Source organism: Sorghum bicolor, chromosome 9 (assembly GCF_000003195.3).
Source record: "Sorghum bicolor cultivar BTx623 chromosome 9, Sorghum_bicolor_NCBIv3, whole genome shotgun sequence".
NCBI lineage: Eukaryota > Viridiplantae > Streptophyta > Magnoliopsida > Poales > Poaceae > Sorghum > Sorghum bicolor.
The window spans coordinates 57,643,095-57,661,218 of record NC_012878.2 but is presented as its reverse complement, the minus strand read 5'-3'; the positions used below and the strand labels follow the sequence as shown (position 1 = coordinate 57,661,218).

Genomic DNA, 18,124 nt, shown 5'->3' with positions numbered 1-18,124 from the left:
CCATTGCAAGCAGAGAACCGGGGGTATTCGGATTCCTTGTCCCGCTAGACGAGTGCAGGATTTGCACTGCTCTTGTACTGGTACTGCCAGCGCTACGGCACACACGCAAATAGGTCGCGGGGCCCTGTACGTACGTGGGCGCGCCAAACAAGTCCGTGCCCGCCTGCCCCATTTTTTGTTTTGCTAACAGATACGCTGTATCGATCCATCTAACCGGACTACGGAAAATAAAAACTTATTGGACAATTTACATGTGAATCACGAGATAAATCTTTTAAATCTAATTAATTTATGATTAGATAATAATTATCAAATAAAAACAAGTGCTTGAAAAAAAAATTCGGAACTAAGGAATGGACCATTCGCGACGCTTGACACGACGACGTACGTGCCGGCCGGCGCCGCCGGAAGAACCGCTCGCTCGCCCGTCAAAGCCGGAGGTACGCTGTCGACCTCGATCGACTCGCGGTCGAGGGCTTTTCTCATGTTGCTGCGTGACACGTCAGTCCGCGACGAGACGCGCGGAAAAGATCAAGGGAAATACATGCGGCGACTGTGCGGGATTCACACACCAATATCTCATGCGACTATGAGAGTACTGTAGTTAGCAGCTTTATTTTTAGAGAGGCGGCAAGAGGATTTTTATTAGACGATACAACCACCAAAACAGAAGCGACTTCGATACTACCTGTAGTTAGCAGCTCTGTGTGTTCTAATCGCATGTGCACTTTTGTAAAAAAAAAAAAAATCGCTATGTGCATTGTAAAAAGATGTCCCTTTTACTGCCAAAGCAAACGCTGATGGTGAACAGTTGCTCTCGGCCGTGGCCTGTGGGCGTAGAGCGTGCAGTGGCCAAAACCTTCCTTTTCCTCCCTCAAATCGTACAACGGGCATTCATTTACGTCTTCGTTCATTATTATTCACGATATGCGGCCGCCGCGCACACGGTATCAGAAAAATATGGAGTGCTGTCCTTGTATTTAAATTATTTCCTGGATCGTGTGACGACTGACGACGTTGTCGAGGTGTCCAAAGGGAGACACGTACACAGTAAAGTACGAGTATACGTACCTTAGGATGGTCCAATCCAACGGCGGCTCGTGGCTGCACGACCACAGTAGCTGCACGCGCCGCCGTGTTCAAATACCAGCGGCTACGGTTACACGGTACGTGCATGCATGCCCGCCTCCTTGCCTTTCCACAATTCCACATGCCGTGCGAGCCAGGGTGCATTTGCGACTTGCGTGACGAAATTGTGACGAGCGACGACGACGACGGACGCTGAACCTGGCCTGCTGGAGTCACCTCCGAGCAGTCTCCATCCACGCCCCATACGCACATGCATCACCGGCAGCTGACCTACGAGCGAGGCCGGCACGGCACACACACACGCGTTCCGCTACGAGCTGAAAGCGACCAGAGCCAGGCAGCAACTGCATGCCGACTGGTGACACGGAACAAACAGTGTAATATATATAGGAAAAAAGGCGGAGTATATATAATCATATTTTATTTATACAGCAAAAAAAATGCAGTATGTACGATCGACGTACGTACGATAGGGCCATCACGATTCATGAACGCTACTAATGTAAGCAAATAATCACGATTCACGAACGCTACTAATTAAGCAAATAATCACAATTCACGAACGCTACGAATTCAAAGCAAATAATATTTTCGGGTTGCATTGCCTCTCTAGTTTCACCTACGGAGATACTTTTGTTTCCGGAAAAAATAATCACGTACAGTGAAATGTTAGGGTCTGTTTGGTTGCTAGCCATAGTTTGCAACACTTTACTTTAGACAAGTTTGACCAAGTTGGCAAGTGTTTGGTTGACAACTAAGTTTAGACATGATTATTTTGAACTTTACATGTCATAGAGTTAAAAAGTGTCGCAAGATTCTTTTAAGGATGATAAAATGTGGTAATCAGTTTGTTAGCCACATTTTTTATAACTTGCCACACTTGTGTAAAGTTAGTTATGATAGATTATGGCTACTAACCAAACATGCAGTATCAGCACGTATCCACCATCACATAGAATACGTACATTGGCCTTGCTGCCCATTCCGTGCAAAACAAACACGTACAGCATGCTAGAGCTAGCAGTATAAGGAGTATATAATATACTCCAGCGCTCTTATTCCACTATACACTTATCACGTAGTATTCCAAGAATTATCTGAAAATGCTCATATTTAACTTGTTTGCTTGAGACTATTAGCTAAATTTATCAAATATCTAATAGTGTTTTTCTTTGACAACAAAATTAGCTAACAGTACTTGCATGTGTTCCTGATCACAAAACGATACTGTACTATATAATATACACACGCGGCATGATGCATGGAGCATAACGGCGTATGCATGTATAGATTTTGTATAGATACGTGATGCACGACGCGTTCGTCTATCTAGCAAACTAGTACTAACGCACAACGCGATGAACATTGGTAATTGCACAAGCAACTTGCATTGTTCTCGACGATTCCCCTCGATTTTTAAAATCACAGAAGCATCTCTGCACGTAGCATCGTACTTGTAGTGTGGTGTATTTCTTATCCCATGGAGTCCTTACGTGACGACACGTCGACCGATACACCATGCACACCTTAACGTTCTGGGTACTTTGGGTTTATACGAAGTCTGACGTACGTGCATGCGTACGTGTGGAGCTACGTACGGCTACCTACTTTAGTAACGTGTTTAGTTTTAATTTTTTTTTCATCCTATAAAATCTTTGAATATATGTATAGCGTATTAAATATAAATTTAAAAATAATTAACTATACAGTTTATATATAATTTACGAGATAATTTTTTAAATTTAATTAGTTTATAATTGAATATTAATTGTTAGTATCCGGCGAGTTATCAAACGGCATCCGCTGACTCTTGAAGAGAAAATTGCTTGAATACCGTTCAGGACTTCAATTTCAAGCATATAAGTATCTCTTACGTGCCATTAAAAATAATACAGTAGTATTCCTTTGTTACAAGTAATTTTTGCTTGAGAATAATATTCTCTACACACTACATGGAAGAATTATATTTTCCTTCGCTAGAACAATCACAAGTTTTCGTTGTGCACACATGCTCTTTATTAGAGAAGAAACAGTAGGTTGCCCTGGGACTTAATTATCACTATACAAGGACAAATTGGAGGAAAATAAATGTTTTTGCGAACAATATGCAAGTACTCGTACAATACAACCGTAGGAGTACTCCGAACTCGAAAGAAAATCCTGCACAAGCACATTGCATATGCACGCAGCGACAGGAAGAAAGAAGTGCTCTCATCGCACGTGGCCCCCATGCCGGCGCATCGATGCAATGCAACAGACATGATGGCGCGCCACCAGGATTTCAAAAAACGCAAAAACAACGGCAGCGACCAGACCATGCGGCGCTGTAGCCGCCAGTGCGCCCTCCGGTGTGCCTCTGCAGTGGCAGCGAGCTCGCTGTACATGGTACTAGCAGCGCGTCGTGGCATCGTCCGGGCGCCTCGATGTCCGTGCGACCACGGCGCGCCTGCCGCCTGCGCAGGACCGGACGCGTGGTGAGGACACCCAGGCAGGCATGGCGACCGACAGGACGCGCGAGCTGAGACCTGAGGGTCGACGAGGACGACGGACGGACGAGCGTCGAAGGGCCGCTCGCCCGCCTCCGGTCCCGGCGCTCCGCACTCGATGATGTCGCGGCGCAGCGGCGTAGACCCTCCACGTCGCCGCGCGCGTAGCGTCGTAGGCGGTAGGCCGCGCGTGCCGTGCATGTCATGTCCGCCATGTCCGGGAGCGCGCGGCGGCGACCGAGGCCCACCCACGGCTCCCGCGACCGCCTCTCCTCTGCCACTCAAACAGGAGTCGTCGCGCGCGGCGGGGTCACGCGTGGAGCGTGGGGCTGCCGCGCCTCTGCGCCTGCGCTGGCGAGGGGACTGCGCCACGCGTCCCTCCCGGACCTCCAGATGTGTCAGTGTGTCTCGGCTGCTGTTCGTCGACCTTTGTTCGATGAAATGCCTCTAACGTTTTCAAAAACATTACTTGCACTTGTCTTTATTTAGGCTTTGTTTAGTTCACTCAAAAATAATTTTTTTTAAAAAAAATTTCATTAAATCAAATCTTACAACATGTGGCATTAAATATAGATAGAAATAAAAATTAATGGCACAGTTTGTGTGTAAATCGCAAAACAAATCTTTTAAACCTAATTACTCTATAATTGAACAATTTTTATTAAATAAAAAACAAAAATGCTATAATATCAAAATCTAATAACTCTTCGGATCTAAACAAAATCTTAGCCTTAAATTTATGAGGTTAAGAGAACCTAAGTTTGATGAATTCAACTTGTCTTTAGAAAACGGTTTCGGGTTAACTGTTTTTGTTTTGATCTTGGGTTTCAGAACCTATTTTTGTATTTGTTTGTTGGACAGAGCTTTTGAGTAAACTGATGAAACAAAACACAACAAAAACTCCGAAAAAAGAGCACCATATGTTTACATGAGGTTAAGTGAGATCGCGACTCCGTTGATTCAGAATTCATATTTAAAATTATACTTTTCATAGATCGGAAGAAAAAAAAGACGTTGTACGATCTACGTATAACGAATAGATTAAGAATCAAACATAATGCCACAAATATTCCTTAAAAGATTTAATATCCTATGACCCTAAAAGCTTTGCTTTATATCATAAATATTTTTATAAGATACCAATTTTATGTTATAAATATTATGTTCATTTTTATAAAGATGAATATTTTTAAAAAAAAAAATTACTGATACGGATTCTAATAATCGAAGCTTCCAGACACGGAAGTATTTGCCTACGTTAAAAAAGTTGTACAGAATTTATAGCACACAAATTAAAAATCAAGCATAATACCAAGAGTTGTGTTCTTCAAAAGTATTAGTTCAGTGTAAACAACCCACAACACTACGTATTATTGCAGGGTCAGATATTTGTATGACATTTTTCATCGTAGGACGAATTTTAAAGGCTACAAAGCTCGCAAAAAAAAAACCAATTCTTTGTCTGTGCTACCACTCCCTCGGCTTTGCAAAGTTAACATTTTACCGGATCGAAGATTTGTCCTACAAAAGAATGTAGTTAGCACGGTATACAAGTACTGTATAATACGATTTGGCACAGTTCATATCTCCTTTTTAGAGAAGTTGCAGTATACATGAAAACGTTACGGATACGTGCTGTTCCTCGTTCGGTTCCGCCACGGAACGGAACGTTTGCTTGAGCCGAGTAGAATCTGCTTTCTTGCACGGAAAAGCCAGTCGTGGCCCTAGCGCCCTAACATTTGTCCCTGGGCGCACAGTCACGTCGCGCGACGTGGCCCACCCTCTCCTTTCCTGGGCTACCCCTCGCCCTCCACGTAACCCCTGCTCGCCCCCACCGTGGACCCCACGTATGACCCAGTGGTCCAACCGCTCCGATCCCCCCGTGCACGCACCCCACGCAACGCCCGAGTCACTGCGCGCCGGGTCCGCTCCCACGAACCACGCGCACGGGCGCCGTGGTCCACTGCGCCGGGCGCAGGATATTTTCCCGCACCTCGCCGCGAGAGCGTAGGCGAGCGCATCGGGCGCGCCCACGCCACGCGCCACCGGCGATCTCACCCGTCCACGTCCTCGCGGAGGCGCACGCGGCGCTGGCAACCGCCCAGCCGCTCGCGCCGGATCCGACGGCCGCCGCACCGTCGTCTCCGTCCTCGGCTTGGCCGTATTAAACCCCCCACTCGACCCCACGCGTCGCCGGCCTCGTTTCTTCTCCGTCGCTTTGCAAGCGAGGACAGATGGACGGATACATGAGGGAGACAAGCGCCGCCAGGGATGAGGGCGGCCCCGCCGTGTGCAAGGCTGTGGCGGGCGGGAACGTGGACCGGAAGGGCGGCGCGTCCGCAAGGCGCCGCCGCCGCCTCGAGCTCCGCCGGCTCGGGCGGGCCACGGAGGGGTCACCCGTGCCGGCGAAGAGGATCCGGTCGGGTTCGCACAGATCGTCGTCCTCCGACTCGTCGCTGGAGACTGCGGCGGCGGGCTGCTGGCCGCCGCGCCTGTCGCACGGCGCCGTGTCGGTGATCGGCCGGCGGAGGGAGATGGAGGACGCGTTCGCCATCGCGCTCTCGTTCCTGGCCTCGGACCCGTCGTCGCCGGGCGCCAAGGACGAGCAGGAGCAGGACTTCTTCGCGGTGTACGACGGCCACGGCGGCGCGCGGGTGGCGGAGGCGTGCCGGGAGCGGATGCACGTGGTGCTGGCGGAGGAGCTCGGCCTGCGGCGCGGCGTCGGCAGCGACGACCTGCGCTGGGAGGAGGCCATGGCGGCCAGCTTCGCCCGGGTGGACGGCGAGGTGACCGGCGGCTTCTCGCCCCCGCCCAAGCCGCCGCCGCAGCAGACGGCCGCGGACGCCGCCGACACCAACGCCGGAGCAGGCAACCTGCCCTACCGCACCGTGGGATCCACCGCCGTGGTCGCGGTCGTGGGCCAACGCCGCATCGTCGTCGCCAACTGCGGCGACTCCCGCGCCGTGCTCTCCCGCGGCGGCGTCGCCGTGCCGCTCTCCACCGATCACAAGGTACGTACGTACTACGTGGCTCGTACAGGTGCGTACTGATGCATAAATTAACACGGTCGGTGATGCTCCCAAATGTTAATCAACGACTAATGCCACGGATTTATTGTTTAATCCGCGAGATGATCTGCGCGTGAGTAGCGTCATTCATCAGATCTAATTTTCTAACCCCACCAGTACAGGCTTGGTGCACTAATTAATTAGTCTCCCGAATGTTCGTTCCTGCACGGCCCAACCGCACACCGGCACAACACGAGAAGGCGACGATTTCCCTCGTCTGCTCCTCGCGCGAGTGGTGGTGTGGTGCCACAGCTGGCCGCCTGGCGAATTCCCGAGCTCGCTGCCGGTGCCGGCTCGAGTTGGTTGCGGTTGTTGGGTGGTACCGTTCGTTCCTTGCTCGCGAGATGGGACGCCACGTAGGTGAATCTCTCTTGGGGAAGAAAGCAAGCTGTAGTGGTGTGGTGCCGTACGGACGGCCAATGGGTTGTGCGTTACAGTGCTAGGCTGCTAGGTTCCGTCGCCTTGCCACCCACAGAAACGTTTCTGACTGTTTTGGAAGGCTGCAGGTCGAGTGTCATGGACTCCATCTCGGTGGTCGGTGTTGTTCTGGCAAATGCTTGTTTAGTTCCAAAATTTTTTTCAAAATATAAATAGTACCACTTTCGTTTGTATTTGATAAATATTATCCAATCATATACTAACTAGATTCAAAAGATTCGTCTCGTCAATTTCGACCAAACTGTGCAATTAGTTTTTATTTTTGTCTACGTTTAATACTTCATGCATACGTATAAAGATTTGATGTGACGGGAAATCTGAAAAAAAAATTGCAAAATTTTTTTGGAACTAAACAAGGCCTAAACAAGGCCGTGGTTTGAGGCTTTGAGCAGTGCGTGCCCACTGTATTGGTTTGCGTTGCACCAGAAATAGGAGTACATTCAAGTGTATTGCAGTTGCAGGGGGCATGAGCACCTGCCTACTTGGACATGGTTAGATGGAAAAATCGGGAAGAGATTGTTTCACTGAAAGATTAATTACTGTTCTTTTTGCAGCAGCTATAAATTGTAGCGATGGAACAGATGAGATTACTACGAATGTTACTTTTCTAGTTGTGACCCATTAGCTGACAGATGATGAGATTAGTACGAATGTTGCCTTTTTTAGTTGCCACCTACTTGCTGATTCGGATGTTTTGAAGGAAATGTTTGTTTAATTAGTTCAAGAACCACTTCGTGTTCAGATTTGTAGCACAGCATCTTCTAGAAAAAGGGGTAGAGAAATCTAGGACAAGAAGATGTTTGTGTACCAAACACGAGTGGTCTAATGAATGAATGCTTTGTTCTGATTACGCAGCCGGATCGTCCGGACGAGATGCAGAGGGTGGAAGCAGCTGGCGGCAGAGTCATCAACTGGAACGGCTATCGCGTCCTTGGAGTCCTGGCAACTTCTAGGTCCATTGGTAAGAACACCAGGCCATCTCCTTCCATTTTCCTATAATACTATGACTCCTCAATGTCAATGCAATCAGCAGTCCCCTGAACGTTTTTTTGTGCCTTGATGCATGTTTCAGGCGACTACTACCTGAAGCCGTACGTGAGCGCGGAGCCGGAGGTGACGGTGGTGGAGCGGACGGAGCAGGACGAGTTCCTCATACTGGCGAGCGATGGGCTGTGGGACGTGGTCTCCAACGAGATGGCGTGCAAGATCGCTCGGAACTGCCTCAACGGGCGGGCGGCCTCCAAGTTCCCGGGGTCCGTCGCCGGCCGCACCGCAGCGGACGCCGCCGCGCTGCTCACGGAGCTGGCCATGTCACGCGGCAGCAGGGACAACATCAGCGTCGTCGTGGTCGAGCTGCAGCGGCTCAAGACGAGCCCTGGCGCGGCCTAGTGCAAGTTGTTGGTTTTTGCTGAGACTGAACTGAGAGCATGTAGCTGTAGCGTGTAGTAGATGATAAAATTTAAATATTTGAGCGTGTGCTGAGAGGCTGGGGATTATTAAGAGACTCTCCGGCCCGCTATCATCAGGGTTCTAATTGAACGGCATGTTGATGCAGTGTGTACATAGGGAGCGTTAGTTGTAAAATGTTCATTTATCTCGGTGTTCTAATTACTAGCAATATGCAATTTCTATTCTCTTATTATTCGTGTTTATCAGAATGTATTGCCTTGTTCCTATTTTTGATAAGGGGAATGTTTCGGCCTCTGAGTACACGCAGCCAAAGATCTTAGTAGTAGTAGCAGCTGAAATGCAATCAAGACTTGAAATAGTAAGGGGTTGTTTGGTTGGAGACTCTGTAGCATATTTATAATTATATAACAATAAGTGTCTAATATGGATTAACTAGATTTAAAAATTTGTCTTGTAAATTATTCTCTAATTGTATTTTGTCTCGTAAATTATTCTTTAATTGTGTTTTTTGTTTCGTAAATAGTCCATATTTAATATTTATATATGTGTCTAAACATTCGGAACTAAATTTTAACACGAGAAATCCAACAGACCTTAAGATAGAGCAAGCAAGAGTAGTATTGGCAAAGAAGATTGGAATTAGGCCTTGTTTAGTTCCAAATTTTTGGAAAACGACTACTGTAGCATTTTCGTTTGTATGTGACAAATATTGTCTAATTATAGACTAACTAGGTTTAAAAGATTCGTCTCGTAAATTATAGATAAACTGCGTAATTAGTTTTATTTTTATCTATATTTAATATTTTATGCATATGTCAAAGATTCGATGTGACTGAGAATCTTGAAAAATTTTAGGTTTTGGAAGGAACTAAACAAGGCTTTATTGTGTCCACCAACCGATGCTTCCTCTCCTTATAACAAAGCAATGGAATGAGTTCTTACAAAGTTTTCCGTTATATGGAATGGATAAGAAAACACCAAAATATACAGATAATAAAAATAAACTATATTATTATTTGTACATCCATTCTTGACGAAAGTATCTAAAACAACGATCTTCGAAGCTTTGCTCGCGGATCGGATGGTCTCACTTCTATCCTCGTGCTGCAACCATTGCCAAAAAACAATTGCCTTGGTTCCTTGCTTCATATCATTGTGCTCCAGCCCAAAACACACACAACGTACATAACAACATTAAGAGTTTCATAAGTTGAACTCAATTAGCATGTTCTAAGTTATTACAGATCAACATCAAATATTCAGATAATCACTTATGTGACTCTTATCTGTTTCTATGAACCACAGACCAATATTTATAAAAGATTCGATAGGTGGTTCCACGATGACATTTTCAAAGATTAACAAAGGTTCCACGATGTTGCTCGAAGATGGCCAGAGCTTCATGTTGTGAACAACCAGTGCTCACGATGACATTTCAAAGATTCAACAAAGGTTCCACAATATTGTTCGAAGATGGTTAGAGTTTTCAGTTGCAAACAACTAGTGCTCGTTACAATAAGCTCGATGTCCAAGTCAGGTCGCTTGCATACATAATGCACATCAAGGTCTGTACACCAGAGGGGCATACGCCCTTAGGGCAAAAAAAACTGCAAAGAAGTATATGTGCATACGAGGAGACTGACATTCTCTTATCGTTGAATACTGAACATATGCATCATACAAGACAAACATGGTTCTTAAACGACCATGTATATCGAAAAACAGCTAAAGTAAGGAGAGATCGTTATACTCAAGCTTAAAAACACACACAACATATATCGCATCATTAAAAGTTAATCAGCCGAAGTTAATTAGTCTTTTAAGTTATTACAAACCAATATCAAATGTTTAGACGATTACTGATATGCCTGTTCTCTGCTAAACTGCAGACCAACAATTTCAAAGATTCAACAAAACATTCCACGATGGGATGATGCTCCTCAAAGTTGATTAGAGCTTTGCCAACAACTAAAGCCCATCACGAGAAGCTCGATGCTCGATGTCCAGGTCACGTAGTAAGTACGCATGCTGATGCATATTAGTTATACACGTTATGGGGGCACATGCCCTTAGGGGTAAAAAAATTGCTTCTATCCTCCACATTGCATGTCTTAAATCTTACTTTTCCATGTTCTGTTAATAATAGTTAGAGATGTACATTATAATCATATTTTATTTTTAGTTGACTTGGGTGATTTTATGTCATTGTGACAAGGCTTTTGTTAGGGAGCATATGATTTGTCATCCATCTAACATATGTATTGACAAATAGGCATCATTCTTTATCCTTTCACTACGTAAATTGGAGAGGACATGTTTATGTGATGATACCACTTCAATGGAACATCTTCTACAAAAGTAGGTCCCTAATTTTCTATTTAGATCACCACTATTTTTAGGGTCTTTTTTGTTTGTTTCTAGTAAATGACCTAAAACACCGAACTCATATTATCTCTGAATGACTTTGAGGTAATGTTTTTAAAAGTTGAAGCCAATTATTTAAATAGCTAATTCTAGATTTCACTTATATAATATTATTAGTGTGTAAATTTATATTATTTCTAACACACATATAATGATCGTTTGATTTTGTTCTAAAAACTAGATACCACAAAAGCCATATCAAAACTGTATTGACTATATGACGTGTAAACCTATTGTGAAACTGAGCATCTTATTTAGTTGAAAAATCTACTTTAAAATTCTTGTTGTATATTCCTTGCTACTTTCCAATGTACTATACCATCGTCTGTTTTTAGACTAAATGCACTATTGTCTTTAGCTACTTATTTTCTTCCTCTGTGCTTGCACTAGTTCCTTGCCAGTTGCCTCTATCCTTATACCTCGTTGATTTATGTTTTTAGAACTTCTTGTTCTTATAAAATAGTTCAATGGTCAATAATAAACTTCTCCTTGTGCATATAAATAAAAAATACTAAGGGACTCTTTGGATGCAAAGCATTTTTTAGAGTATTGGAGAAATACTATGGTGCTATAAAATACTTTGATTTTTAGGCCTTGTTTAGTTCTGAATTTTTTTTGGATTTTGATACTATAGCACTTTCGTTTATATTTAACAAAAAATATCCAACTATAGACTAAGTAGACTTAAAAGATTTTTCTCATAAATTACAAATAAACTGTGTAATTAGTTTTGTTTTCGTCTATATTTAGTGCTTCATGCATGTGCCGTAAGATTCGATGAGACGGAGAATCTTGAAAAGTTTTTTGATTTTGGGTGATCTAAACAAGGCCTTAAAAGCTATCATGTGTTTGGATACAACAAATCTTGTAGTTTATAAACCACCATTTTATGTCTTGTTTTGATTTATAATAGAACCACAACTTTATAAGACTACATGTTTCCAATACGGCAACGTCCAAACATGCCGTAATTTCCTTTTTGAGAGGAGCATAGTTGGTGAGACGGATGGAATAGGCGTTCTTTAAAGAAAAAGAAGTTCACTTTTGTGAAAGCCTGTTTTTTATCTTTGAACTTTAAAACTAGATAAATACATTCCTCAATTTTTAAAATCGTACATATTACGTCCCTGACATGGTTATGAACGGTTTTGAAGGCAGTTTTGTCTTTTTCTTTTTTATTTAATTTGGCTAAATCTTTGAAAAAACATAGTAAATGACATAAAATTCACAAAATAGAACATCCGATTTTGATGGACTCCAGATAAGTAGATCTACATAGTGAATATATAATATGTTATGCTTTAGTACAAAGTTTTTGTTGTGGCTTTAGATCTATATTTTTATGTGATTAATTAGAATAATTCATAGTTACAATTTCTATGGTCCAATTGTAGTTAAATTTTTATGTTGGACTAATTATTATATGTTTAAACCGTGGTAAAATTTTAATAGTATTAGATCATGTATAACTTAGTTATAGATTTATTAAAATTTAACAAGCATAAATCTAAATAAATCTATAAACTAAGTAATACATTATCTAATGATTATGAATTTTTTTTTATCACAACTCAAGCATAGAATAATTAGCCCATCATATAAATTTCATCACAATTATTCTATTTTATAATTAGTTTCTATGATCCAATTGTGATGAAATTTCTATTTTATAAATTACAACTCAAGCATAGAATAATTAGTCCCTGACATGAATTTCCTATTTTATAATTTTTATGTGATTTAACCGAAATAAATAGTAAGAAAAGGACCAAACCGCTTTGGTTAGGGTTGTAATGTACACAATTTTAAAAGTTGAGGAATGTATTTTTCTTGATTTTAGAGTTTAGAAATAAAATATAGACTTTTATGAAAGTTGAGGGATGTAAAGTTAACTTTTTTTTCTTCTTCTTTAAAATATAATAACTTGGCCCACGGGCTAGCCTTAGAATGGCCCTCGATAGTCGATACCCGTTCTGGGCCGTCAGTCACATTTCAAAAGTTTTGCTAAAACTGGTCCATCCTATGCATCCGCTGATCCGTGGGCCGTGGTGCGCGCGTGCCGCGGCTGACAGAAGGCGAGCCTGACCAACCGAGACGAGAGGGAAGCCCATAGGCATCAATTTGTTGTTGTTTTTTTTATGCAAAGCCATCGGTTTTCAGATGATGAGAAGACGAGAGAGGAAACAAAAGCCCACCACGTCTCCGTGAGAGGCTGATCTCATCTCATAGCGGGACCGTGCCCAGCCAAGATTGGCCTCGCCTCCTCACTGCTCGACTGAGCTCCAATGGTTGGCCATGGTAGAGCACGTTCCGTGCCGTGTCACCTTACAAGTGTAGTACGTCGTAGCTCGCTCATTAACTACTGCAATTGCCAGTAGAATGTAGAATCCTCGGACAAGCAAAAGATGAGATGGCAATCCCGTTCGTCTCTGAAACAACCATAATCCGTCGTTTCACAAATCACATCCACAGCTTGGTTAGAGTCCCCAGCAGTTGAGACGTGCGCATCATCGGGTCCTCGGCCGCCACCTCTCAATCTCGGCCTGACGTAGATCGGTCGCGTATAAATTCCCCTGCCAGCAGGGCACGCTAGCCAGTAGCCACGGGGTCAGTTAATGGCAGCCACGACTTTGGTCCGAGAGGGAGCAGCACAGGCGCACAGCACATCACACTAGTACCTGTGCATGGCGAGTCAAACCCCTCGGACAGCACGGCTCAATCATTGAGCTCCTCAGCTCCCGTGCCCCGCTGCCTGCCTGTCTGGCCTTCCACGTCGCCGCCGCCGGCTGCTTGCTTACAGGCATCACGGGCCACTGGGTCCGCTGCCTGCCTGTCGGGCCTTCCGCCGGGACGCCACGTCGCCGCCGCCGGTTGCTTGCTTACAGGCATCACGGGCTGTCGATCCGTCCATCCATCAAATCATTCACCATCTCCTCCCAACGAACTGCACTGCCTGTGTGCTTGTGGCAATGAAGCAACGATGGACGGATGCACGGATCGGGCGCCGCAGGCAGCCGACGGCGGGGGCGAGTTTTTCTCCCCGTTTGACCACCAGGGGCCGCCCGAGGCGGACAGCACTCGCCGTCCGGCCGTCGCGTCGGCCGCGCGCCGGACACCTGTGCCGCGCCCGCGTCGTCATCGTCGCCGCCGTCACGCGGCGCCCGCCTTTGCTTGGCGACGCTGGAAGAGAAAAAACCCCCCGTCGTTAAATGCGATCCGATCCGAGAGGCAGCGAGAGATGGACGCTACGGGATAACAACGAGAGGTAAAAGCGAGCCACCACGACGCGGCAGGAGGAGAGGAGCCCCCGGAAAAGCGCTCGCTTGGCTGCATCCGGCGCCGAGCGCGACGGCCGACGGCGACCGGCATGTGCGACCGGTTCGTCTTTCTCGGCGCCGAAATGGCCCCATCGTCCCCCCGCCTGACGAGTGACAGCGCGCGCCGAGCGCGCGGGGGCGGGGGCGGCCGTGGGCGGCCGCGCGGACCCAACCGGCCGGCGACACGTACGCGCGCGCGCGCGCCGCGACGGGACCGCGACGCGCGGCTGTCGCGCTCGCTCGCATTTGCCTCTGACCGCCGGTTTGAAACACCCTGTTGCCAATGCTACTTTTTGCGCGGTGCAGTGTCCACCATTCACAGTCCATATTGCAGACGAGAGAGATGAGGAGAATGAATGGCTTTTATCTGGTAGGTTTTTGCAGCAAATCTTGTCCATGGAGGAGGGGAGGGGAGGGGAGGACGTCCTTCTCGTTCCTCGTCAGGCATGCATGGCGAATTCCTGGTCGTGCCAGCCACGAAGGCTACTATGGTCGTTGGCATGATGACAGCTATCCTCGGATGCAGGGCGAGCACAGAACACGTACGTACACCTACAAGTGGCCTGCACGAAGGTACTGCCCGAACACTCAAAAGTCACAAAAAGCACGAAAGAAATCCTGCATAAAACACGTCGCAACGCAAGCCCAAGACGGTCAACAGAAGGACTTCTTTTGGGCACAGACCAATCAATCCAAAAAAAAAAAGTGGCAGTGGCAATTAAGCTGGCGAAACTAATAAATCCCTGCTCGATCGACTGGATCGCAAGGAGCTTGCAAGTCAGAAGACTGCAGACAGGATTGCCGTAGCTACAGCGACGTGTGATCCGCAAGGCGGCAAAGGAGTCGGAAAAAGCTCGGCAGCGGCATCACATGGAAAATGCGGTCGTGCCTCCGTCCTGTCCTGCCACCCTACACGGCCACGGGCCATTGACTTGTACTTCTCCTTGCCAGTCGTCGTCCTCACGCGATCCCCAGCCGCGACGGCGCTGTTGGCCTCGCCTTTTGCGCTTCAACGCCCAAGGCCAAGGGGCTATCGGATCTCTCGGGCGGCACACCTCATCGCATTCGCATGCCCATCGAGAAACCGTGCTCCCGCAGCGCTGTCCTGCAGAGCCAGAGAGAGCGGCGAGGCCTGCTGGCTGTAGCTTTTTCGTTGGCTTGCCCATGCCCATCAGGCATCAGGCATCATCAGCCCATGCCTTTGCTCATCCGAATCGGCGAATCCTTATCCGAGAGGGACGTGTCACGATTGACCACAGATTTGTTCGTTTGCCTCCCTAGTCCTACTCTCAACTGTCACTGGTACTGGCTAGCTGTACTGTGGCGTCGATTTCCTTCATTTCTTTCGGTTTCATTATCGCAAAAGTTATAATTAAAAGTACCATTCGCTGATTTATTGCGACAAAAAAAAAAATACTGCTAACACGCTCGGACGAACGGACTCTCCAAAACAGCTAGACATAGACCTCGTGCACTCATGGAATTGCAGCTCGCAGTGCACCCAAACAGCAGTCCTAATGCTGTGCAGTTCTTCAGTGCACGACGCCACGGCGGCCTGTGCAAGTTCTGTACACCGGCAGACAGATAGTCTCGATGTGATTGGCGGTGTGACGATCGTGTGAACACCGTGGAAATGCTTGGCGATCATTGCAATCAGGCAGTCGTAGCCATGCGTGCATGCTCATTCAGTCACTCACCTGATGCATGCGGGCCTCAACGACGATGCATGGCTAGCTGGCCCGGACTCCGGGACGTTCTTCCGGATGCTGACAAGGGGTCATGGCGTGATGGGTCCGGGGGTAGGTCGAGGTCGGTCGGGGATTTTTGCTCTGCTTGTGCGACACCTGGATAGGCGTCACGAGGTCAGTCATTCAATTCATGGCCTTGGCCTCCCTCTGTGGGGGCACGGCACGCACAGGCACAGGCACAGGCACAGACACGGAAACGGTTCGCCGTCCTGGTCCCAGCCCATGGCCTCCCTTTGACTTGGCACGTACGTACAGTATCCATTCCATTCCTGGCGACTCATCCATCTCGAGCTGGCTGGCAAGCACTGTTACCATTTTCCTTGACACAATGACGTGTTCAAGACCGTTTGAATGATTGTGCTGTGTTGCCATTAATGTTTGGATACTTCTTTTTTCAAAATTAGTTATAAAAATATTTTCCATCCTATCTCCTACTGTTTTGTATAAGTACATTGTTGTGCAGCTAAATTCCGACCAAGTTTTTTTCCACAGAAAATATTAATGACCACAACAGGTTTTAATAAAAGCCCTACCACGACAGTTTTTTTTTTAAAAAAAAAGCCCTATATACCAAGACAGGTTTTATGTAGAGTTTACTAAAACTAGTTTGTTGTTACTCCCGCAATACCAAAAACCCCAGTCGAATTTGGAGAAATCAAACTTCAAGATAAAGATGCGCTAAATTATAGTATGAAACAAAACAACTACAGTTTTTAAAAACAAAGAGCAAACTATCTTCTTCTTTTTTTCAAAGTAAAATGGTACTAGGATCTACCGTTTGTTCGGTCTATGCCAAGAGCAAAAGGCTCTACAAACACCGAGAGAGAAAAAAAAAGGAGAGTTGAGCAAACAATTGCAGCCTTTTAATTAATTAAATGAAAGCATATACTACACCATGGAAAACCGTTTCTAGAACGCAAATACGTGGCATGCTGCTCGTAGCTGTCAACTGTGTCCCTCTCCATTGTGTCGCTTGGAACATAAAAAGGTATTTGACCGTGAAATGAAATGAACGTGAGCTAGTTAATTAGCGTGTGAACGACCCCGTTCCGCGTCCTAGATGACAAAAGACCACTTTCGGGTTGCCTTGCTTCATCATCAAGAGTTGAACTCTTTTTCGTTGTTTCTTCTGAGGCCAGGGGTTTGTTTAGTTCCCAAAAAATTTTGCAAAATTTTTCAGATTCCTCGTCACATCGAATCTTTAGACACATGCATGAAGTATTAAATATAGACAAAAATAAAAACTAATTGCACAGTTTGGTCGGAATTGACGAGACGAATCTTTTGAGCCTAGTTAGTTCATGATTGGACAATATTTGTCAAATACAAACGAAAAAGCTACAGTGTCGATTTTGCAAAATATTTTGGAACTAAACAAGGCCCATGATCGATCTCACGCCACAGGACACGAAATCAGCATCACTCTTGTACTCAACAGTCAAACACCTTGTTCCAAAATTGCTGAGTAAGCTACGAATTCACAGAGCTACAAGGTGGTGCTAGCTAGCTGGCTAGCTCCTCGTGAGTATAGCCATCCCATTAGTCCGTACAGAGGTCAAGCAAAAGCAAAAATCAACACAGAGTAGGAGTACTTCACTGAACGACAGAAGTACGCGCTAAATATGCTTCATACAAGTTAACCACACCTTTTTTTCCCCACTCCAATACAAGATGGTTCTTCAGTGATGCACTTGTATTTAAAAAAAAAACAGTGCAAACTCATACTTAGACCGCGTGAAATACTAACACTAGTGGAGTATACGAGAGACCGAGCCGTCAAGTCTTAAAATCGACAAAGTCACCCACACATGAACCGCGTACCGACGCCACTATTTTACTAACGTTCAGCCGAAACAAAATCAGCGGTCAATTTCCGACAGCTATTTTCTTTCCTTTTTTTGGAAAGTGCATATGTTACTTTTTATTTTTAGACAGAACAGGAATCATTTCTATTTCTCTTTTAAGACATTCTATTCTCTTTTCACTTTCTTTTGCTAGATCACCTGTTCTTTAATATTTTTTTTTAATTTTTTAAGGAGCATGTGCTCATAACTTATAAAACGAAATTAAAAAGCATAACTTTCATGATAAACTTAACAGTACTAACTTAGCAGTGCTTGTAGACAACATAAGTTTGAGAAATA

At 45.5% G+C, this 18,124-nt stretch overlaps 1 protein-coding gene across 1 annotated transcript; it reads left to right on the top strand.

The window, feature by feature from the left end:
* On the top strand, positions 5,659–8,733 carry LOC8074621 (probable protein phosphatase 2C 51). The gene is made up of 3 exons (XM_002441499.2): positions 5,659–6,586; positions 7,937–8,042; positions 8,154–8,733. The coding sequence occupies exons 1-3, from the start codon at positions 5,810–5,812 to the stop codon at positions 8,468–8,470; spliced, it is 1,200 nt and encodes a 399-aa protein (XP_002441544.1). The 5' UTR covers positions 5,659–5,809; the 3' UTR covers positions 8,471–8,733.

Coding starts and splice junctions, on each gene's coding strand:
- LOC8074621 (XM_002441499.2), top strand. CDS start 5,810: ATGGACGGATACATGAGGGAGACAAGCGCCGCCAGGGATGAGGGCGGC. Junction 6,587..7,936: donor CGCTCTCCACCGATCACAAG/GTACGTACGTAC, acceptor CTGATTACGCAG/CCGGATCGTCCGGACGAGAT. Junction 8,043..8,153: donor GGCAACTTCTAGGTCCATTG/GTAAGAACACCA, acceptor TGCATGTTTCAG/GCGACTACTACCTGAAGCCG.